The sequence below is a fragment of the Chiloscyllium plagiosum genome, chromosome 10, assembly GCF_004010195.1.
Source record: "Chiloscyllium plagiosum isolate BGI_BamShark_2017 chromosome 10, ASM401019v2, whole genome shotgun sequence".
Taxonomy (NCBI): domain Eukaryota; kingdom Metazoa; phylum Chordata; class Chondrichthyes; order Orectolobiformes; family Hemiscylliidae; genus Chiloscyllium; species Chiloscyllium plagiosum.
In genome coordinates, this window is record NC_057719.1 from 80,054,709 (window position 1) to 80,078,974 (window position 24,266).

A 24,266-nucleotide genomic window follows, 5' to 3' on the forward strand; every position below is an offset into this window, starting at 1 on the left:
CCCCCACCCCCGTCTGACCTATCACCCTCACCTTGACCTCTTTCCACCTATCACATTTCCGACGCCCCTCCCCCAAGTCCCTCCTCCCTATCTTTTATCTTAGCCTGCTGGACCAACTTTCCTCATTCCTGAAGAAGGGCTAATTCTCCTGTTCCCTAGATGCTGCTTGACCTGCTGCGCTTTTCCAGCAACACATTTCCATCTCTGATCTCCAGCATCTGCAGACCTCACTTTCTCCTATGAATATACTTAGGTAACTTGATAAACTAAATGGACTTTCAGTTGATTTATTTCATTTATCAGGTGCCCCGGCGTTCCAGTGTCCATGCGGTTCCCTTCTCTACAGTCCTGTCAGCCAAGAAACCTGACTTCAAGCTTTATGAAGAGGAATCTTCACATGAAGAGACTATGTATGTATAAAATTCGTGACTGGCATTTGGATTATATTTCTCGTGACATATGTAAACCATCTCCCCAAATATCCACAGGGAAAGAAGCATCACACTACTATATGGCGAGGCATGCTCTCTTGAGACAGAGCGAAGCGATTAGACATTGGCTGGGTGTGGTTTGCTGATCTTGAAGCAATCCATCTTGAATTGGAAAGAGAGGGATCACCTGAAGTTCCATTACCTGGTGTTATTTTGTTTTCTCTTTCAACTTGATTTGCTCCATTTTCTTAAAGTTGGGGAAGTTCAACCAATGTTTCCTTATTTTGTAAACTAATTTACAGTTGGTCTTGGCTACCAAAACAATTTTGAAGCCTCTTTTTTTTTTTTCCAATCCTGCTCATTGCTTTTAATCCTGTGATTCTGATACAGTAGAAGCAGAAAGTTGGATCAGATTTTCTGTTCTAAGCAATAGTAAAGGTAGATACAGTTTGACACAATTCACAACAACCAAAAGTAAGAATCCAGAAGGCTGTGTTGCATTCTCAATGCCAGGATTCGGGATACTTGCTCTGAGCTGGAGAGAGAGACATGCAATGGGAGGTGAAGGATCTAATTGTTCCAGTCTATGTAGGACTATGCAGGTGATTCTGCTTGGAGTATGAACAGCTAAGAGTTAAACTTTTAAAAACAAGTTCTCAAGGATTGTCCATTCTAGATCATTACATGAACCACAAGCAAATTGGCATAGGGTATGTAAGATTACAGAATTGTACATGTATCCCAGTCAGTATGGGAGAAATGGGTTTTGATTCATGAAGTAGTGGCATCAGCATCTGTAGGAAGCTGTACTATTCAAACTATATTCACCTGACATTTCATGGACCCAGCGTTCTTGCAAATTGTAGAGATTAAACTAAATGAGTGAGGGCAGATATGTAAAATTTAAAGAGAATAGACAAGGCCATGAGAAAGCAATAAGGGATTAATAATAAATAATATGGCATGAACAAAAGTTAAGACTGCACCAGCAGATTGAGCTAGAGATTGTTAAAAACTGTAGGAAGACAAGACTAAGTGCTCTCTCTGAATGAAGCAGCATTCAAAACACAACAGATGAATTGACACTTCAAATAGAAATAAACGAGAGCTGAGATCCATGATTGGAAGATTACAAAAATATACTCTAAGTTATGTGACCTTTTAGAAGAATGGGAAACTAGGAAAGTTGTGGAGGGATAACTGTTAAAGATGACATCAGTACAATAAAGTTGACCTTTCTTCTAAAGATCAAGATGTAGAATCCATTTGAGTAGAGGAGGAAGTAGTAAAGGGAGATATCACTTGTGGATTATTGGGCCCCACCAGTAGGTGAGTGTTACAGGAAGAAAAAAGAACCTTGTGAGAAAGCTACATGAATAATCATAGTTGATCTTTCATTTTACATATAAATTAGACACATCAGATTGGTAAATGTAGCCCGGAAATTGAGTTCATTGTTCCTTTTGGAACTGTTTCTTCTATAAGTATAGACGAGAGCTAACCAAAAATGGTCAGGGAATGTAATGAGATAATAAGATTAATTAATGACTTTACTATGAAGGTGCCCCTAAGTAGTTCTGATTGTAATGATTCAATCTTGCATTCATGTTGAGAAAAAGAAAAATGGTCTTAAATTGTTTTTTGCTTGAGTAAGGACAATTGAAATAATGAAAACAGCTGTCTAAAGAGATTGGGGAAGTTAGGCCAGGGCTTGGTCAGTAGCAGGGATCGATATTCTCAATACTCCATGCATTTCATAGAGTGAGAGACTCTAGGGAAAAGACTATAGACTGTCAAATTGAAAGAAAAAGTGTGCATTTCCATTTGTGGCAGGTCAAACATTCTGTTCAATTATAAAGGCACATCTTGTTTTAAAAGGAGAAATTAAATTATGGGTAAAAGTTAGCTAGAAATTTTAAAATAGTAAAGTTTCCTACAGAAATTTAAAAGGGAAAAGTAAATTGGATTTGCTCTTGAGGTAATAATGGATAAAATAAATTAAGTATTTTTAGTTTTGACTAACTTATTCCTTCCAAATAGGAGCAAGTTGTATCTTTTTAATTTTGCAATCTACAGCGTTATGGAATGACTTATTCTAACACTCTGACAACCTTTTAGTCCACAAACATCTTCTCTAATCCTATTCAAGGAATTAATAATTTTTTAAAAAATGAACATACTGCAAAGCTTTTCATCTTGCACTCATCAGGATAAATCAAGAATTCTAAATTGCAAAACATCTCAAATTTTACAGTGGGGCAAACGGATGTTGATAGTTAACAAGTCAACTCTGCTATGTCTTTTTCATGGAGAAAGAAATTGTGTTCCCCAGTAGTTTAAAGACGCAAGGCTTGGTTATGTTCTGTTTTCATTTGCAGAGAACAGGACTATGTTAATGTATGTTGCTTCAACCAAATATAAATGAGCCTCATTATGAGCTCAATCTTTTCTTTCTTTTCTTCTATAAAGACACCTAGGATTGTTATGCGAATGCTGCTAATCATGGAATACATCTAATGACAAATGTTTTTTGTTTTGGTTTTGCTATTGCAAACTGCTTGAGTATGCTCTGTACTCTGCCTATCACATACAATGGAAGGAGCATGGTGTTTGATTCGGTTAGCTAATTGCTGGGGCACACCATCTCTACTTGAAGCACTGTCATTTGTTCAAAGGATGTGTGACCTCCCTTACAACTTACGAACCTTGTGTATAAATTTCTAAAGCCCTACTTTTTTTAACAATTTGATTACAAATGCTCCTTTTGGTTTTACCTGGCTGTGTAGTGTTCTGGACCAGGCCAGATCCCCCTGCAAAATGTTGCAAGAAAGTAGCTTGGACCCTAACTTTGCTAGTTGTTTTAAGCAGGTGTACAGTGGATTCCAGGAAAGAATCAGCTGGTCAAAACACTTAATTTTAAACAAAACAGAATTTCTTTACAAGATTACTGAATGAAACGCAAACAATAGAATACTGAATAACTTATCCGAAAAGCCCAACAGATCATCCCAACCTAATGATGCTGTTCCAAATACTTGCAACAATCCCCATAAACACCACTTGGCACAAAAGGTAAAATCAAACAAGATCTTACAAGATACTGCATAACCTTGTTAAAGGAGTAGCTTAGTCACTGTAGCCATTTCCATTTCAATAAAAAAATCCACAGCCTAAAATGGATTCTAGTTGATCTGAATTTAATTAGATTGTGGAATTGTTGTACTACTCTGGGACATACACTCTTAGTTGAACAGCCTATAAGCAAGGGTAGGGTATATTTAAGGTTTCCATTTTAAAAGTAACTTTTAAAATGTTTTGTTCAGAAATCATTTTCCTTCCATGAAGGAGTTGAAATCGAAATGTTGGTACAGTCAGTCTTCTGGTTAAGAGAGTTCTTGAATCCATTCGTGAGGTAGTTTGTACACAAGTCAGAACATAATGCAGGACATTGTAAAGTAGCCATTTGTAAGTACACGAAATGTTAGTATGTCAGATCTTTAAAATTACATCTCTGTATGAGATAGTTTTGTAAGTTGGATGCTTGTAAATCAGCAACCTCCAATATAATATTTCCTTTTGATGTGTTGCAGGACACCTCGTAAAATTGAGCCCTTGTTTACCCCAGTGTTGAGTGCTCGGAAACCCAGTAAAGAATTGAATCCATTGACTAGAGTACAGGTTCAAAATTGCAATGAAAATAAGGAAGTATCTATGTATTCAAAAGACCAGATCTACGCTGGACTACGTGAATTCTCTTTTGAAGAACTTAGAGCAGAAGAATTCAAAAAGAAATACAAAGCTCGCATGAAAGGTACAGATGTTTTGACAGACTTAATTCTCAATTTGCTGAACATATCAGAAAAAGAACTTGCACGAATCTAGTAGATTCTATGCCATTGACAACCAGTTAATACACAAAGTACCTTAAGAGCAATGAGATTCAAGATCAGATACTATGTTGGTTGAGAGTTTCATGTCTTAGCTGAAAGCTGGCTCTGCTGACCAATGCAGCTGTGTTACATTGGTGAATCAGTGCAGATTTTATGTTCAGTACTGAAGTGGAGCTTTAACCAGCTACCTGGTCGTTCAACTTAATCCAGGCAGAAGTTCACCAAGACTTCTGGGGCAGCACCTTCCAAACAAGACCACTATCATCAAGAAAGGCAAGGACATGTCTCTTTTCCAAACCACTCCTCATTCTGACTTGTAATTATATTGTTGTTCCTTCTGTGTCACTGACCCAAAATCTTGCAACAGCTTACCAACAGCACTGAGTGGGATGACAACAAATAATTGTGAAGCAGTTCATGAAGGCAGCTAACTTCCACCTTCTTGAAGGCAATTTGGGTTGGGCAATAAATGTCTCTCTCAGCAAAGTCCACATCTCATGAAGGAATAAAGAAATTGTGCAAGGGGCTAAAACAAAAAACATAGTATTTGTTAATTGTTAACAAATTTTGATCTAAATGGAAATTAACTTGCTGCAAAGTTGTAACTCTATAAATACTCTGCAATCACTAATTTTGTTGTAAAGAGATATTGTGTCTTACTATTATTATGCTACTAATTTAGAATCAACACTTGACCATATACCTATTGGAATGATTGTTCCCTGTTCTATGATCAAGTTGTAACGTTTTTAAAATTATATTAATCTTTTTTTTTCTCAATCTGTTCTTTTAATGCCTGATGACTTTTGCCTCTTATTTTCTATATAGCTAACTGCTAAATAATTCACCTTTTTATTCCTACAAAGCCAATATGCAAAGAAATAGGTTGTGTTTGGTGAAGAGGAGTGAGAATGTGTTTGCTCATAGTTGTCAATATTTGGGTTTTTGTAGAATATTAAACCACTTATTCATAGATTTCATTCTTGACAGCTGGTGTTCTCAGGCCATTTTAAGTTTTCAGTTCTATCACTATTAACAAAGGAGAATATGATCATCAAGAATGATTAGTATCAGAGTGTAGCATTCTTCAGTGTCATTTATTTCATACATTTGAGAGAGACATAGTCATACAATGTGGAAACAGGGCCTTCGGCACACTGTCTAGCTGACCAGCAAATACCAAACTACACTAATCTTGTTTTTCTACACATGGTCCATAACCTATCGTACCCACATTTAAGTGCGGTCAGATGCTGCTTAATTATTGCAATAGTAACCACTAACCTTTTTTAGGAAATACATTTTTTAAAGTATGTAACTGAATTACTTGTGACTGCTATCTCTGTTTTGACTGTCTGACTGGGATCCTGTTTGTTAATTTTAAAATTGATGGTCCTTCAGGTAACTTTGGATATTGTAGTCTCATCAGTGTAATGTGAAAAGCCTGATTTGTGTGGAGTCCGAACAATTTTAACCTTGCAATAATGTGAAGAATTGGATACCACCAAAATTAGTGCCTACTAATTTGCTTACAACTTGAAAAATAACACTTGCTGCCTTTCCATCTGTTTGTGGACGTCAGTCCCTCTGGCTTAAAGTTCAGTACTGTAACTGCATAAGACAACTTAATTGTGATTTTGTTCTAAGGCTTTGGAAGGAATTGAATGTGGTAGGTTCTGTCCCCATTTCTGTTGCATCAAGCCCAAATAATCAATCAATCGCATAACTCAGTACAACCTGATTTTGCAGTTTTTCAGTGATGAAAGGTATATGTTCTGGCCCGGTCACTCTCCATTTCGATGGTGTACTGAAATGCTTCTGACAGTCCAACTTGGTTGTAGCCCTATAGTTGGCAATAGAATAGTTGTGACTATGTTGTATGTTTTATACAGAACAAGAAGAGAAATTGTTGAAGTTAAAGCAAGAAAAGGAGGAGGTGGAGCAATTAATCCACATGGCAAAGTTGAGAATGAAGGAGCAGCGGGAGCATAGCCAACCAGAAACCCAACAGGTCTGTTGACTGTAGAGATGGACATTTCCTGATTTTTAAGATTTACTAATACATCCAGCTAATAACTAATTTGAATATCATTGAACATTAATTGGTGAATTAAAAGTTGAACTAACTAATCCAGTATGCTCCTATTGATGGCAGAAAATATTGCATACTTGGCTTATAATGGATATACTCCTCTAGTACTATTAACAATCCAGTTTCAGCACTTTGATTGCAAGTAATTCTTTGTCAGTGACTGAAGGTTAATGTGGTAGCCATTTTGTACCAGGAACCACTATCAAGTGGATAGTGAGTTGGATAAATGCTGATCAAGAAAAATGAGATTTAATTTGTGACCTTGTTTTTTTTTTTGAAAAAAATTAATGTCATGGAACCAAATGCTTGTGAGGTATGACAGACTTGTAACTTTATATTCCCGCATTGTATTGTCAGGCGAGTAGCACAACCTGTGAAAAACCTAAACGAGTAATACAAGACAAAACCACAACATTTCATTCCCTTGGATGAGGGGTATGTCTTGAATTATGTTTCCCAGAATGCTTTTTGACATGGCATTTCCCATTATTTGTGTGAACAGTGAATGTCAGTATGATTATTTACATTACTCAAGGCAGTGCCCTACAAATTTTATTTTAAATTTATTTAAACCCTGTGCTCTCTTATGAGCAACAATTGTTAAGTTTTTGTTTGGTATCAAAAACAGAGGAAAATAAATATAGACTGCTTTATTTGCAAAGGGATCCTGTTGCTCAGCTGTGGGTCAGATTGGACACTACTACCAGATGTGTAACAGGCTTGTACTTGCCTTGGTCAAATTTCCTAGATGTATGTTTTCCTGAAGAGTTTAAACTCTGTTGCTTTCAAAAGAGGTAGGTTGTGGGTTTAAAAGTCTGTATATCTGTTTTTTAAATTGATAATGGATAAACAATTTGGCATTTTGATAAACTAAAATAATTGGATCCACCCAAATGTGTCTGGTACTGTTTGTGATCCATACTATGGTGATGAATGTGGCAACGTTGGGAAGTCTGATTTATGATGCAGAGGTACTTATTCTTTAGTAAGAAAAGTTTCTCTTTACAGCTGATATGTATCAATCATTGTCTTTCAAAAAAAAACAATGTGCACCAGTTTGGACTATTGAAACATTTGATATAACCTTGTGACTACTTGCAAGATTGTCTCGTTGAACTCTCCACTCAACAATTGGCATTGCTGTCTGTGAAAAGGGAAGACTTTCTGGTCAGGGAAATTTATTAAGGGCTGCAGGGAAAAAACATGCAGCTCACATATACAAATGACAATGATTTGCATAGTGAATACCCTTGCTACAAAACTGAAATAAGATACAACTTTTAACTTGGCCAGATATTCTTTAACTGGAAATTGCACTACATTGTCTAAGTTTCCCAATTTATTTGTGTAGAATCTGAAGTGTTTTCATATTTAAGGTTTAACTCTGACTTCTTGCATGTCAGACAATATAAGCAATCTCTCAACCAATGGATCAGATCTAGGCTCTGCAGTCCTGTCAAATCCAGTTGCAAATTGTAGTGGACAACCAAACAATTCAACGGAGGAGGAGGTGCCATAAATATCCCCATCCTCAATGGTGGAAGAGCCCAACACATCATTGCAAAAGATAAGGCTGAACCATTTGCAGCAGTCTTCAGCCAGGAGTGCCAAGTAGATGGAAGGTGGCATCAACAGTGCCATCAAGTCTCATCTGCTCAGCAATAGCCTGTTCATTGAATCCCAGTTTGAGTTCTGCCAGGCCATTTAGCTACTGACCTCATTATAGCCTTGATTCAAATATGGCCAAAACAACTGGATTCCAGAGGTGAAGTAAGAGTGACAACCCTTAACATCAAGGCCTCACTTAAGTGTGGCATGAAGGAACCCTAGCAAAATTTGGATCCGTGGATATCGGAGGCAATTTCTCAGCTGGATGGAGTTATACTTGGCACATAGGTGATTACGATTGGAGGTCAGTCATCCCAGGTTAATATGTATGCTCACTTTCTTTGTAAAAGTACAAGTCTATCTTTTATCGTAGACTCCTGGTAGTATATAGCCAAAACACTGCTGTTATTGCTGGAAATTTGAAACAAGCAGAAAATGCTTGCGAAACTCAACAGGTCTGGCAAGATCGGTAGAGAGAGAAAGATGCTGTTTTGAGTCTTGTGGGCTTCAGAATTCAAGTTTCCAGAGTTTCAGAACTACTTTATGAAAGAGTCATACCAGAATCAACATTAGCTCTTTCTCCAAGGTGCTGCTAGACCTGAATGTCTCCAGTATTGAATTTGCTTCTGGTATCAAATCTAGGTTGGCTACATAAGTGGTCTTAGTCCACAATAAAAATTGTCTGAAATATCCTGTTTATTCTTGCTTTCAGAATGAAGCAATTCATGACCCTCTGCCATGCTCAGCGATCACCACTAGGGAATTTGGCACAGACATCAGTCTATCAGAAAGGAATGGTGAAGATTCTGATAGAAATGGGTAAATACTTTGTATTTTATGTTCCTTGTCATTTTTCGTACTGCAGTTAATTTGTGACGCAAGAATGGAATACCTTTTTAAGCTGCTGGAATTGTTTCTTCAATACCTTCAGTAAAGCCTTGTCAATATAGTGGATGAGCTACCAATCCCGCACATTTAAACTGTCAATAAGATCATGCCAGCTTGAGCTTACTGCTTGTTATTTTCTTGCAATAGACCTTCTGTTTTTGGGTTTAGGTTACCAAGAGTTATTATGAATCTCATCCTTACTTAGCTGATCCATTTCCTATTGCTTGACATTAGAAATAATTTGTAAAATTGTCACTGAATTACTTCTCACCTGGTTATCAACCAGCTTTGCAGTTGCTTCACCTGGAAAGTTTATGTATGATTTAACTAGCGTTCTGTTCTTTACTCCAGCTCCACTGATATATCTCATAATGCATAGATCCTGCTACTCAGTTTGAAGACTTGTAAATCTCTTGCAGTGTGGATGGAACCCATGTGCCTTTTCCCATCTTTTCCAAGTGTTCAGTCTGAGTAGTTTAAGACAGATTAATAGTTTTCTAGATACTAAAGACATTAAGGAATATAGAAATAGTATGGGTAAATGGTTTTTGAAGTCAATGATTAAACATGATCTGGAATGATAGAGCTGATGGCTGCTACTCCTATTAGCGATTTTAAAGATTTGTAGCTCAGGTTGATGATAAGTCATGTCGCTGAGTTTGAAGGTTTGTTTTCAGAGGTTTTCTCCCCCAAGAAGTAACGTCAGTGAGAGTCTCTGAAGCGCTGGTGGTATGTCCTGCCTTTCTATTTATAAGTCTTGGTTTCTTAAGGTGGATGATGTCATTTCTGGTTCTTTTTCACAAGGGAAGGTAGATAGGAGCTAAGTCAATGTGATTATTAATTGAGTTCTGGTTAGAATGCCATGCCTCTAAGAATTCTTGTGCATGTCTTTGTTTCACTTATCCTAGGATGTATGTGTTGTCCCAGTAAAAGTGGTGTCGTCCTTTGTCTGTATGTATGGAAAGTAGTGATAGCGGGTCGTGTCTTTTGGTGGCCAAGGCAGGACATACCACTAGCGCTTCACCAGAGACTCTTTCTGATGTTACCTAGTATGGTGACGAAACGTCTGAAAATAAACCTTCAAACTCAGTGAGCTAACTTACAGACTCCTATGTTCTGTCCCTTTATTTTCTGATGATCTGTACATCATTCCCTCTTGCTGCGAATTTGTCTGTGGAAATTTTTTCTCCAAATTCCGTTACGTTTGTTAGTCTGGTTCTAGGTATGGATGGATTTTCTTGTGCAAAGAGGTTAGTTTGTACTCCATTAGAGTTTTAGAATAATGAGAGGAGACCTTTATTGAAACATACAAGATTCCTCAGGGCTTTTACAGTGTAGATGTGGAAAGGTTGTTTCTGGCTGTGGGAGGATCTAGGACCAGAGAATGCCATTTAAGATAGAGATGAGGAGAAATTGTTTCTCGAAGGATAATGAATATGTAGGCATTCCTTAATGTAGAAGACTGTGGAGGCCTATGTATGTTCAAAGGTGGGAGAGTAACTTTTGGTCAGTGATGGAATCCAGGATTATAAAGATAAGGTGGGAAAGTGACTAACAATGGATGAATAAATATAACGTTCTAGTCAAGATTTAAATATATATATTATATAAGATGTAAACAACTGGATTTAAATGAATATATTGAGTAGGTTAAAGAGTGTAGGGCATTCTTGGGAGAGAGATTAGGAAGACAGAGAATAAGAACCTTATTTGCCAAGGCTAAGATTAATCCAATTAAATTCTACAAGTACATTTTAAGAGCAAGACGGCAACACTAGAGAGTAGGGCCCTTTTAAAGATCAAAGAGATCATCTTTGTGTTGAACCTCAAGAGATGGGACAGATTAAATTAATAATTTACATCTGTTTTTACTGTGGAGAAAGAAATAGAGGCTAGAGGTTCAGAAATAAATACTGATGTTTTGAAAATAGTTCCCATTACAGATGAAGTGCTGGAAGTCTACGAAAATATAAATGTGGATAAATCTCTGGGACCTTTATCGAGTGTATCCCATAACTTTGTGGGAAGGTAGGCAAGAAGTTGCAGGGTCCCATGCAGAAATACTTTATCACTTATAAATACACATGAGGTGTCAAATGACTGGAGAGTGGCTAATGTGACTTTCAGAAGGGATGCAAGAAGCCTGCGAACTATAGACCTCTGATGTCAGTGGTGAGTAAATTATTAGAAATGATTCTGAAAGGTAGGTTTATATGCATTTGGAGAGGCAAAGAATGAATAGGGATAGTCAACCTAGTTTTGTACAAGCAAAATCATGTCTCTCAAACATGGGAGTTTTTTGAAGTAAGCAAGAAGTTTGAGGATAGAGTGGTAGACATTGTTCACTTGGACTTTAATAAGCCTTTGACAAGGTTCCATATCACAGACAAATTAGTAAAGTTAGATCACCTGAGATTTAGGATAAGCTTGCCAGTTGGATACAAAATTGGCTTAACTGTGTGAGACAGTGTGATGTGGAAGGTTATTTTTCAGACTGGAGACCTATGACCAGCAGTGTTCCACAAGGATTGGTGCTGAGTCCGCTCTTGTTTGTCATTTTATACAAATTATTTTGAGCATATAGAAAGCATGTTAAGTAAGTTAGATGACACCAAGGTTGATGATATAGTGGACAATGAAGAAGGTTATCTAAGATTACAAAGAGATCTTGATGAATTGGGTCAATGGGCTGAAGAGTGGCAAATGGAGTTTAATTTTGGTGAAATGTAAATTACCACATTTTAATAAAACAAAGACCAGATTTGGACAATTTAAAAGTGGGGCCTTGGGCAGAGAGACAGAGTTTCAGGTACGTAATTCTTTCAAGTTTGCATGACATAGATCGGGTGGTTGAGGTGTTTAGCATACTTGCCTTCATTGCTTAATCATTGTGTTGGGATGTCATTATTGAGGTTGTACAAGATGTTGGTGAGGCCTCTGAAGTAGTGTCCAATCCTGGTTGTCCTGTTGTAAGGATATTCACCTGGAGAGGATTTACCAGGATTGGTGGGTTTGAATTGTAAGGAGAGATTGGATAGGCTGGGACTTTTTTCACTGGAGTTTAGGAGGTTGCAGGGTGACCCTAAAGGTTTATAAAATTAATGACGGGGATAGACAGGTGAATGGCAGGTGTTTTCTCTCTGGAGTGGAGTATGTTTTTAAGGTGAGATGAGCAAGATTTTTAAAAAAACATGAGGGGCATTTTTTTAACAATGGTTTATGTATGGAATGAACTTCCAGAGGAAGTGGTGGATGCAGATACAGTTACACTGTTTAAATGACATTTAGATAAGTACATGAATAAGAAATGTTTGAAAGGATACGGGCCAAGTGCAGACAGGTGGAACTGGTTTAATTTGGGATTATAGCCAGCATAGACTGGTTGGATTGAAGGGTCTGTTTCCATGCTGTATGATTGTGATAGGCTAATTTCTAACTAATCCATATCTTCTCACATGCATATATATAATCACTCCACATTCTTTCTCATAGCTTCACAGCACTGAGATTTAGACTGGCCTTTAATTGTTCGATCGATCTCTCTTTTTTTAAATTAATGAGATGTTATTAGACCTCCCCTGGCTCATCACTTTAGCCAGAGAGGATTTGAAAGCTTCTGCCACTGCCTCTGATATCTCCTCCCATGCCTCCCTCAATAGCTGGGATAAATCTCATCTGTTCCCATGGATTTATCAACTTCAGGCTGTTAAACCCATTAGTATCTCCCCTTTTTTTTGTTAATTTCTTCTAACGTTACACTGTCTTCACAATGGAACAGGACTGGCACAGTATTCATTGTAGACTGTGCCCCATCTTCCCGGTTTTCTCTCTCTAGTTATGTCTGTGGTTCCTCATGGTCCTTCATCTTCCCTGAGTTATTTCCTTGCTCATTCTATATTTAAAAACATTTTTACATTTCTTAAGCTTCTCTAGGCCTTTATTGCCTTTTACTTTCTGTTTGCATCATTCTGTCTAAGGTCAAACCTATTTCTTTGAAAGAGTTTGACTTCAGTTAAGTCTGAATTTTCTTGTAACACATATTACATGCATTGCTCAATTACAATAGGTTACTTATTACTTCTAGCATTTGTACAGAAATGCTATGATATGTCTGGACTCTTTGCTCTTTTTTTTCCCAACAGCGTTATGTTTTTAAAGTTGAAGATTAAATTCCAGATTGAAGTGTACATGTTCTAATCTTTGTTTAAAAACTTGCAACTGTTTCAAATCTCAGATAATTAGTCATAACTGAATTTAAATGTCTGTTCTGTTAACTATAAATACAATTTTGCTTAAGTTTATGTTGGCGATCTTTAAAACCAAAAATTCTTTCTCCAAATTTTAGATCTTATAGTAGCAATCCTGAAACTGCTACATGTCCAGATTTTATTTTAAATTTATGAACTATGGTTTATTTCTTGCGGTTATGAACTTCCTGTGCATAAGCTGCTTTTATGTTATGTGGAACGGAGTCCTCCACGCTCTGAATTCAGAGACCAGTTTGTTGTTGGGAGGCTTTTTCATTAACTTTGGTTTAGCTTTGGGCCACAGCTGGCTATGTAGACAGTAATGAAACACTGGTATCAGCATTGCTATGTCAAAAAGACACAGAGGTCTTTAGCCTATGGAGTCTGCACCAGTTGAACACAACCACAGAAAAACCATTCTAATCCCATTTTCTAGCACTCTTCCCATAGCCTTGACGTTGCAAATGCGCATTGAAATACTACTAAAATGTTATTACAGTTTCTGTCTCTACCAACCGTACAGGTAGTGACTTCTAGGTTCCCAAAACCGTTTGGCTTTAAACAAAGAAGTTCCTTGCATCTCCTGTTAACCACCTGCTCCTTACCTTTAAATCTATGGCTTCTGGTCATTAGTGCCCAAATCCCTTCCATTTTCCCTCTTCCAGAAACTGCTTTCTCTTGAGGATATCCTTAATTTTCATCTTGGACAAGTAGATAAATTCCATGTTCCCTATTTCCATTTTTTGTTTTGACTGTTACATCCTGCAATGTTTAAATCCCAGTTCTGATTTTTCTGTAACCGTGTTTCAGTTTTCCTCCTGTGCTTTGATTCCCCCATGCAAGATTTCCTGTAGTTCAAGTTAAGGACACCAAATTGCTGTAAAGATGTTTCAATTCAATTGATTCCCTCATTTATGTTTAAACACCTTTTGGGCTCCTGTTCTGTAACATTTACATATTCCCGTGTCATCAGTGTCCTCCTTTACCTTATTATTTGCTATATTCTCCAACCCTGCTTTGTTTACGTTTATGCTGCATGCGTTTCTTGTAAATCTGTTCCTGACTATGTTTCTTGTTTTAAAGTAACTATTACAGCTGGATTTACCCTCTTACGTTGCAAATTTCTTTCCAGTTGCCATGTTATATCCATTACCTTGGTAATGCACGGGCAGCTCACCCTCGAGTCTGCTTGTCCTTATCTGGGGAAGATGCTACTATGTTGTAGGTGTGTTGTAGAGGTGCAGGTGTTGGACAGAGGTGTATAACGTTAAATATCTCTCAATGCCAGGTTATAGTCTAACAGGTTTATTTGGAAGCACTAGCTTTTGGAGTGCTGCTCCTTTTTATCAGGTGTTGAAGGAGCAGTGCTCTGAAAGCTAGTGCTTTCAGACAAGCCAGTTAGATTATAACCTGGTGTTGTGTAATCTTATAGCTGAGTGTACACTTACCACATAGCTCAAAAAACTGTCTGGGAAGGATAGCAATGGTCTGCATTGTGATTATCCTCCCTGTCGTCTTTCCTGTTCTCAGAATAGCAAGTACAAGTGCCTGTTTGATAGAAAAAGAAATCTTGCAGATGCTGCAAGTGTATTTGCTCTACACAATGGCCCAATACTGACCTCCTGCTCTACAGTTCTGACAACATTCCTACATTCTGCAGGTGGAGTTCTGTAAGACATTTAGTAAAGTCCCATCATATATAATCTGAGTTGAAGGTAAATTATTGACCCAGTTAGGGAGTTGGTGGAGTAGCAGGAGACAGAATAGAAATATTGGACAGATACTCCAGAATTAAATGTATGTCATCTTGCAATAATACATTTACTAACCACTCGGATGCTGGAATAGAAAGCAAAATTTCCAATTTGCTTGTATGGGCATCATCTGCAAATGTTCCAATTAAAGTTAAATGAATGGATTTCAAGGTCTGCAATTGCTAGGTCATGCACCTTTTGACCTAAGATGAGTTTTACAAGATAATCTAAGCAATGAAGGTCCAAAGAAAAGAGCAAAATAATATGGATGCTAGAAATCCGAAATAAGAGCATAACATTGTGGATAAAAATATTAGTTTTCCTGCTGCTGCTCTACCAAGGCACACTCACTAAGAATGTTGGGAAAATTATCCAACCTCATTACTCACTCCAAGTAATTATTAGATGTACATGCTATCCATGGTGACCAAACTCTCCAAGCAAGTCTCTTAGAAACTTAGTGAAATTTATTTACTTAATATTTGGAGTTACCAAGGTTTTAGCCTCATGACAGTAAATAAAAGGCAATTTAATCAGGACAGTTGTAGCTTGGAGTGGTGTTTGCGAATACCTGCGGTCCTTGACCTTCAGTGGCAGCTGTTATAATCTAAACTGGTGTTTACTGTTTGCTGAGACTTGTCATTATCAAATGACATTTCTTCAAAAATCTTAGATTTGGGCTTGAATATGTTTGGGCTAGATACCCACTGACTTTCAAGCCAAGCTTGGAGTAGTGATAATAGCAATTTGCCAACTCTTCCTTTTTCCTTTCTTGAAACATGTTTACCTAATCATTTTAGAAAGGTGCTGATTTTATTTTTTCCTCAGGTTCTGGTGTTGTCTATAAAAGTTGGAATTCACTTGATAACCCACTGTTTTTCAGATTGAATGAAATTGCGTCGAGACTGAAAAACGCGAATCTGTCAGATTGCACAGGTAACAAGTCATTGTTTTGTCTTATTACCTAGTCTTCGTAATTTGATACAATTTGCATACAAACTGACTTTTATACAGAATAATGCTGAGGGGGATTTTGCAGCTTTTCATCTTGTGCTAATCAGAACCATCGTAAGAATACCAACATTCAAACTATTCACAACAGTTTATTTTGGGGTTGGGGGGGGGGGCGAAGCGGGTTGTGAAAGGGTACTGATTACTCATATCAGAGTAGACTTGCCAACCAAAGAGAATGCAATAGGAGACAATAGACACCTTGTGCTTCTGGACAATTCAAAAAGAAAAGGCACAGGCTGAACCTATTGCTTTTTGTTTGCAGAGAATGAGTCCTTGCATGTGAATGTACAATATGTCCTCACTGAGAATAGAATTGCATTCTTAAACAGACTTTAAGTGAAATGATTTTGCAAATCCGTGATTAAATCTGGAACTAGGTTCCAAAACTTGTATATGGATCTGATGGGGTCAATGCTGATTGAGTGCCATAAGAGCCACCTATTGTGGTGTCACATGGACTAGTTGAGAGTAACTAAGGAGTCATACCTGGTCTTTCCAACAGTCTTGAATCATATGCATAACCTTGTAACAGGTAAATCATTCCAGAGATGCAGTCAACTGTATCTTGCTTACCAAAGAGTCTTTTCCAGTTCGACCAGAAAGTGGCAATCCTCTCCACGCTAGTACTTACTTCCTGGAGAAGCATACGACTGTAAGGTTGTAATGGCAGCATGTACAATAGCTTCCTTTGGACATCTGAGCCTGGATAAAATGACAAGTTGAAGGATTGTACCATATGTATGTGTGCGATGTGCATCCTAGCTGAGTGATTTGCAACAAAAAAATCACTTATTTTAAACAAAATATTGTATAAATTCATTTTGGATACACTAGCAGGCTCTTGAGCAGTCCCTCTAGTTAAAAGATGACTTGCTGCTTCTCTGGCTCAATCCGTTCTGAGATGGCTGATAAATCCACTGAGTAATCTGCAGGCTCTGCCATATATCTGCAGATTTTTCTTGGGAGTTCAGGTAGTTCTGAGGCTTTTGCATTCGTCATTTTGATTTGCTTCTGCGTGTTGCCAGTGAAATCTGTTTTCAGTACCTTCCCAAATATTCAATCTCCCATTTTGCTTAGCAACCATGAGTTGAAGGGGTATCCTTGATCTTTGTATATATGCTTAAGGTGTCTTCATGATGGTGCATATCAGTAGCTCATAGCTTTGATGAAAGGCATGTTAGCTTGAAGGAAGACCTGCTGTAATCTCTTTCTTTCCACTAGAATTGAAGGCATTTTGAAGAAACCAGTGGCGATTTGATGTGCCTGGTGATAACCTGATCTTAGTTTGAGATTCTGGTTCTCTTGAGAAGCTCAGTAATTAAAGTTAGGAATTATCTTTTGTGTTGAATTGAAGGCACAGTCAACAACCACTTCCTGGTGGAGTTAATGGAATGAAGGACCAGGTTCTTCATAACCTTAGTTTATCCAAACTGGGAATTTTCTTTTGCTGCTTCCAGTGATCAGTAGAATCAGTAGAACCATAGAATCAACTATGGCAGTTACATAGTTGATTCTACGGTTCATTTTGGTGCTGCATTCTTTGGGTCATATAAATTTCTATTGCCTGAGCCGTGAGTTGGAAACCTCTCGTTGACCAAATCAAGTAGGTCATGTTTGTGTGGTCTATCTCTTCAAGTTGACTGTCTAGACATGTTAAGTCTTCGTTGGATCGTCTATTTGCATGAGATGCAAGCGATTCCACTGTACCTGCCTCCATTTCATCAATGCAAACCTCTGACACCAAGGTGTTGATTGCACACAGAGCCTCTGTAATAGCATTGTGCAATCTTCATGGCCACTGGCACATTTTGGACCACAATTTCATTCTCACTGTTCAGGCATGTCAATGTGACTTCTTCCCATGAATCAACAATATTGAACGTGCCCTTGAGGATGTAGCCATGTAAAAATTACCTGACTGGTGCCTTCTCATTGTCTGTTGCCTTGAGTTAAGGAGAAAGTGAGGACTGTAGATGCTGGAGAGTCAGTCAAAAAGTGTGGTGCTGGAAAAACACAGTAGGTCAAGCAGCGTCCGAGAAGCAGGAGAGTCAACTTTTCGGGCATAAGCCCTTCATCAGGAATGTGGAGGGGATGGGAGCTGAAAGATAAATGGAGAGATGGGGCTGAGTGGAAGGTAGCTGGGAATGTGATAGGTGGATGCAGGTGGGGCTAATAGTGAGAGGTCGATGGGGAGGGTGGAGCAGATGGTTTGAAAGGAAGATAGCAGGTAGGACAGGTCAAGAGGGTAGTGCCAAGTTGAAGGTTTGGATCTGGGATAAGGTGGGGAGAGGAGAGATTTGAAAAATGTTGATTTGAATGCTATGATGAGCAAATGTTCCTTGGGATAGCAATCAATAGTGTTGTCTTAGACTGATACACCATGGAAGGTTTAAACTTTAGATTCTTATGCAGCATTTCCATTAAGTAGAGCAGTAAGGTGATCTTTGGCAACTTCAAATCTGGATGCCATCTTTCAACCATGTTTTCTGTGACAAATGTTTCTAAACAAGTCCTGTCTTTTTAATATTAAACCTATGCTGGTAAGTAGCTTCCTTCAAGTAGGCAGAAAATTCATCTGCTTCTGTAACAGGACTAGCTGCAGTTCATCAGACATTTTAACATCTCAGTACTGTAACTACCCTTAACTAGCATTGAAACTTTCTAACTGAACACTCAACTCCCTCATTCTGCAAGTCTTCCATTAGGTTTTTTGCTTTTTCTTGCTTCAAACTAATCAGGTGCCGATTTTGGCCTTCAATACAGGCTCAACCTGTTGGCACTCGAAATTGCTAGTTGTTTTCAGCTGCAGTGTTTTAAAACATAAAGTTTCTCACTTGCTTCCTTTGCACAGCAGGCTGACTACTACTACTTGCTGGGCCCTTCTGACTTGTGTTTAAAAGAGATTCCAATGAATTGCAGCACCAAATCACATCTGGAATTAGGGATTTTTAACTAGGTCCTGCTTCTCACTGCAATCCAAGTGAGTCTCAATGCCCGTAAGGAGGGATTTTTGACTTGGTCATAATGAAGGAATGCCAATATGTTTCCAAGTCAGAATGGCGAGTGGCTTGAAGGGGAATTTATAGGTGCTGGTAATCCAATGTATCTGCTGCCCTTTTTCTTTCTAGATGGAGGAGATCATGGGTTCGGAAGATGCTCTTTAAGGATCTTTGAATTTCTACATCCTGTAGGTAATGAGAATTGGTGGTGGTGGAGTGGAAGCTTGAGGATGTGGTGGCAATCAAGTGGGCTACTCTGCCATAGATGGTGTCAAGCTTTGAGTGTTATTGGAGCTGCATCCATCCAGGCAAGTGGGGAGTATTTCATCACACTCCTGACTTGAACCTTGTAGATAGTGGTCAAACTTTGGGGAGTCAGCAGGAGGTGAGTTACTTGATGCAGTATTCCTAGCCAGTGACCAGCTGTTGAACCCTGCATGTTAGTGGTGAGTCCTGTTGAGTTTCTGATCAAAGGTAGACACACACACCCCCCCCCCCCCCGCCACCGCAATATTTAAATAGTGGGAAGTTCGGTGATGGACAATGACATTCAAAATGGTATAACCATCTGTTATTTGAGATTGTCATTGCTGGCATTGTGTAGCATGAATGTAACTTGCCACTTGTCAGCCTGAAACTTGTCTAGATCTTGTTGCATTTGAACATGGGCTGCTTCAGTATCCGAGGAGTTATGAAATCTGCTGAACATCCACAATTCTGACCTTATGATAGAGAGAGGTCATTGAAGCAGCATTGAAGAAGGTCAGTGAAGATGTTTGAGCCTAGGGCACTACCCTAATAAACTTGTGCTGAGATTACTGACCTTCAGCAGCCACAGCCATCATCCTTTTGTGCCAGGTTTGACTCCAACCAGTGGAGAGCTTTACCCTGATTCCTAGATTCTGCAGCCAATGGGTCTATTGTGCTTGAGTTTCTTATGAATTTAGGCATACATTGAATCCATAGGGATGTTCATTTGTATTTTACTGGCTTATTGAAATGTCTTTGAAATGTTTAGTCGACTTTAATGTAGCCTATTTACAATTGTCAGAAATGACATTGCATGCGAACAAAAGATGTATATCCTAACTTTGCTCCTTTCTGGAATTGCCCCAGAGCTTGCAAGGCACAATTTTTCTCCTTGACATACATTTTCCAATTAGCACCTGTGGCTCCTATAGTAGAAGTGAACATTGTTTGAAACTAAGTATTCTTGTGTTCTGATAAGCGTAAGATAAAAAGCTTTGGCAATGAATCTCTTTCACTATTGTACTGGATTGGCCAATGTCAGCTGTGCATCGGATTGAACATTCACTCTGATCAGGATTTGAATGTAGACCTATTTGAAACATCACCATGATTTGCTGGATGCAAGGAGCTCATCTGAAATGCATTATTTTGTTCTTTGTGGGTATGAAATCATAAAATTACAACATTTTTATTAAAACATACAGTTCACTCCAGATGCTGCAGGATGGTTTTGAGATATTTATGTGGAGGTGATGAGTATGATGTCAGGTTGCTCCAAGAGTGGATGGAACTTTGTTTTCTAATCACACCCAGAGCAGGAATATGAAAACCCTCACTGGATTTTTAAATGGAAGAGATAGTAATTCCCCTGATTAACACTAACATAATCCTACAGCAAACTTTGTTGTGACTGTCACTCGATTAAACTGGCAAAAAGTATCTCCCTGAAATACCAGAAGTTTACTCTATTGTCGCAATCTCTTGAGTCAAGTGAGGTTGAGAGAGACTACTCTCTGGGAAGCTTTATTTAAGGCAGAGTTGCATTTTTTAAGTGAATTATGCTGTAAATAAAGTATAACAGTATGTATACCCCTCTCATTATGTTTCTGTTGGTTTGGTTTTTTTTACATTGATCAACAGGTCCACATAATCAACACAATATTTGATCAGCCAATACACTCCTAGTCCCATAATGTGGTTAATAAGTTTGTTATACATGAACCATTAAACTGTTGGTCATTTTATCAATCTCAGTATATTGATTTCTTTAATTAGTACAATTTTTTTTACTGGAAATCTGTTGCAACGGTGCTCTCTATGACATGGTAATGATAGAGAAAAACGTTCAATCTACCTCTTGATCCACATGCACTCACCATTTTCTATATAATGCATTTACTATTCTGGGAGTAGGAGGGTACATAAGAAGCATTGAAATGGTTCAGTCGCGATGCAGAATTTGCTTAACCTTATTCATTTGCCTATATTGAAATTAATTTGACATTTTATGCTTCAATCTGCACTATTTAACATGTCCCCTGTTTAAGTCAATAGGAAGCTCTGATATGTTGGCACTCTACTAATGCATTAGTTGATCAAATAAATAAAATAAATAATTAAGGCTCAAGCAAAAATCCCTGGTTAAGATGCTGTTAGTTTTGTCCTGCCAATAAGTAGTTCTGTCCGTTATTCCAACTCTCTCTCCTTCCACTTAGTCAAAAAGTAAAGACAGAGGAAATACTGCCAGACCTTGCTGTGATTTCCAGTATCCGTGGAAAGAGAAGCTAAATTGACCTTTTGCCAAAGGACAATTACCTTTCTTCAGAACTGGGAATCGTAATGTTTTTTCTCTGGGTAGTGTGTAAAAAGAAAGGGCAAGTCTGTCATTGGGTTAAGAATGGGAGTGAATAAATGGAAATAAATTCATAATTGCCTAATCTGGGCAAAAATTTACCTTTTGTGCCATGGTCCTCTGTTTTAATAATTATTCTTTTAAGGGACGGTCAATTTCACATGTCTTCTGGACATTCATACAAATAACAAGCCTCGTTATTCTCCAGTCCAATATTTCAGTCACATCTCAAAATTTGATCAGATATGACATCATTTTAAAATCCATGCTTGCTGTGTGGTCACCTGAAAATTGAAAGCCACTCAATCCTTATTTGTAGATCTTAATTGTCCACCACTAGATTAGATAATTGGTATTAGATAAACTTGTTCCATTCCACTTAAACAATCGAATGATATTCAATCTAAATGATATGGTTCACAATTGACAATTTTGGAGTGTTTTGCTTCTGGAATATTCTCACCTACCTTTAATATCTAGTCTTGGAAGCCATTTGGTACGGAGTTTTGTCAGTCATGCAGTCATTTTTCTCATTGCTGTTAGCTTGCATTAATTAAGTCCCTATATGTGATTCAATACTAATTTCCTCTTGGATGTCTAACATGTGATCCTCTTGGTTGAAACTTTATTGCTGGAACAGCACAGCAGGTCAGGCAGCATCCAGGGAACAGGAGATTCGACGTTTCGGGCACAGGCCCTTCTTCAGCTCATTCCTGAAGAAGGGCCTGTACCCGAAACGTCGAATCTCCTGTTCCCTGGATGCTGCCTGACCTGCTGTGCTGTTCCAGCAATAAAGTTTCAACTTTGATCTCCAGCATCTGCAGACCTCACTTTCTCCTATGTGATCCTCTTCCCAATTAGAAATAATGACTTGCATCAATGATTTAAATTGTCATTTCTTTGTTTTCCTATCAATTATCATGGCTAACCAAGGAAGGTATGGTGTATAAAGTTGAAAGTAAAAGTATATAAGGAGTCAAGTCAGTGAAAACCCTGAAGACTGGGATAAGTTGTTGTTTGTAATTTTTATTAATGACTTAGATGAGGGAGTCGAAGGGTGGGTCAGTAAATTTGCAGATGATACGAAGATGGGTGGAGTTGTGGATCGTGAGGAGGGCTGTTGTCGGCTGCAGAGGGACTTCGATATGATGCAGAGCTGGGCTGGGGAGTGGCAGATGGAGTTCAACCCTGCCAAGTGTGAGGTTGTCCATTTTGGAAGAACAAATAAGAATGCGGAATACAGGGTTAATGGTAGGGTTCTTAGTCAGGTGGAGGAACAGAGGGATCTTGGGGTCTATGTACATAGATCTTTGAAGGTTGCCACTCAGGTGAATAGAGTTTGTAAGAAGGCCTATGGAGTATCATCGTTCATTAGCAGAGGGATTGAATTCAAGAGTCGTGAAGTGATGTTGCAGCTGTACAGGACTTTGGTTAGGCCACAGTTGGAGTACTGTGTGCAGTTCTGGTCGCCTCACTTTAGGAAAGATGTGGAAGCTTTGGAGAGGGTGCAGAGAAGATTTACCAGATAGGTACATGGATGGGTACTTAATCTAGGTTAGAAGTTCGGCACAACATCATGGGCCGAAGGGCCTATTCTGTGCTGTATTGTTCTATGTTCTATGTTCTAAGTTCAGTGTCAAGCAAAGGAGGTCTAAAAAGATAATAAAGGCAGAGAAAATAAACTACGAGGGCAAGCTGGCAAGGACTATAAAAACTGACAAGCTTCTTTAAGTATATAAAAAGGGACAAAGAAAGGTCAAAGTGAACATAGACTCCTTAGGACATGAATCTAGGGGATAGTTATGCAGAAAAAGAAATGGCAGGGGAGTCAAAGATATTTTGCTTTGGTTGTAATTTTCCAAAAATCCTTTTGATTCTGGAGAAGTGCCCAGAGGATTAGAAAACTGCCAATGTAACACCCCTTTTTAAATAAGAGAGGAAGGTGAAAAAGAGGTAATTATAGGCTGATTAGCATAACATCAGTTGAAAAAAGTTGGAGTGAGTTATTAAGGAAGTAATGACATTTGGAAAATGATAATCTAATCAAGCAGCATAGCTTCATGAAAGGGAAATAATACCGGGCGAATTTTGAGTTTTTTTGTAAAGGTCTCAGCCAGAGTGGCCAGAGAGGAACCAATAGATGTGTTGTATTTGGACTTTCAGAAGGCATTTGACAAAGTGCCTCATCAAAGATTAAATCATAAGAGTCCATGGTGTTGAGGATGGTGTATTGGCATGGATAGAGAATTGGCTAATTGGCAGGAACAGAGTGTGGTGGTTCTTTCTCAAGTTAGTGACCAGTAAGCAGTGGGGTTCCACAGATCAGTGCTGGGACTGCAACTGATTACTATTGCATATCATTGTCTTGGGGGAAGACAATGAATGTATCATAGCCAAATTTTCAGGTGACACAAATATGAATGGAAAAGCAAGTTGTATGTGGGTTACGAGCAGTTGAGAGAGATATTGATAGGTTATGTAAGTGGGCAAAAAGTTGGCAAACAAAGTACAATGTAGGAGAATGTAAAGTTGTTCCCTTTGAAAGAGAAGAAAATGAGGACTGCAGATGCTGGAGATCAGAGCTGGAAAAGCGCAGCAGGTCAGGCAGCATCCAGGGAACAGGAGAATCGACGTTTCGGGCATAAGCCCTTCTTCACCCCTGCCCCCTGTAAAAACTCCATCCCATTCTCCCAATTCCTTCGACTCCGCCGTATCTGCTCCCAGGAGGACCAGTTCCAAAA

The 24,266-nt window shown here is 38.4% G+C and overlaps 1 protein-coding gene across 1 annotated transcript in view; it reads left to right on the forward strand.

Annotated features, from left to right (window-relative positions):
• The window catches only part of bub1bb (BUB1 mitotic checkpoint serine/threonine kinase Bb), an 82,847-nt gene that overhangs the window by 23,736 nt on the left and 34,845 nt on the right, over positions 1-24,266 (forward strand). The window contains exons 8-12 of the mRNA XM_043698179.1: positions 304-410; positions 4,022-4,242; positions 6,214-6,332; positions 8,734-8,840; positions 15,794-15,846. Coding sequence (XP_043554114.1) covers positions 304-410; positions 4,022-4,242; positions 6,214-6,332; positions 8,734-8,840; positions 15,794-15,846 — 607 coding nt within the window. The remainder of the gene's footprint in view (positions 1-303; positions 411-4,021; positions 4,243-6,213; positions 6,333-8,733; positions 8,841-15,793; positions 15,847-24,266) is intronic.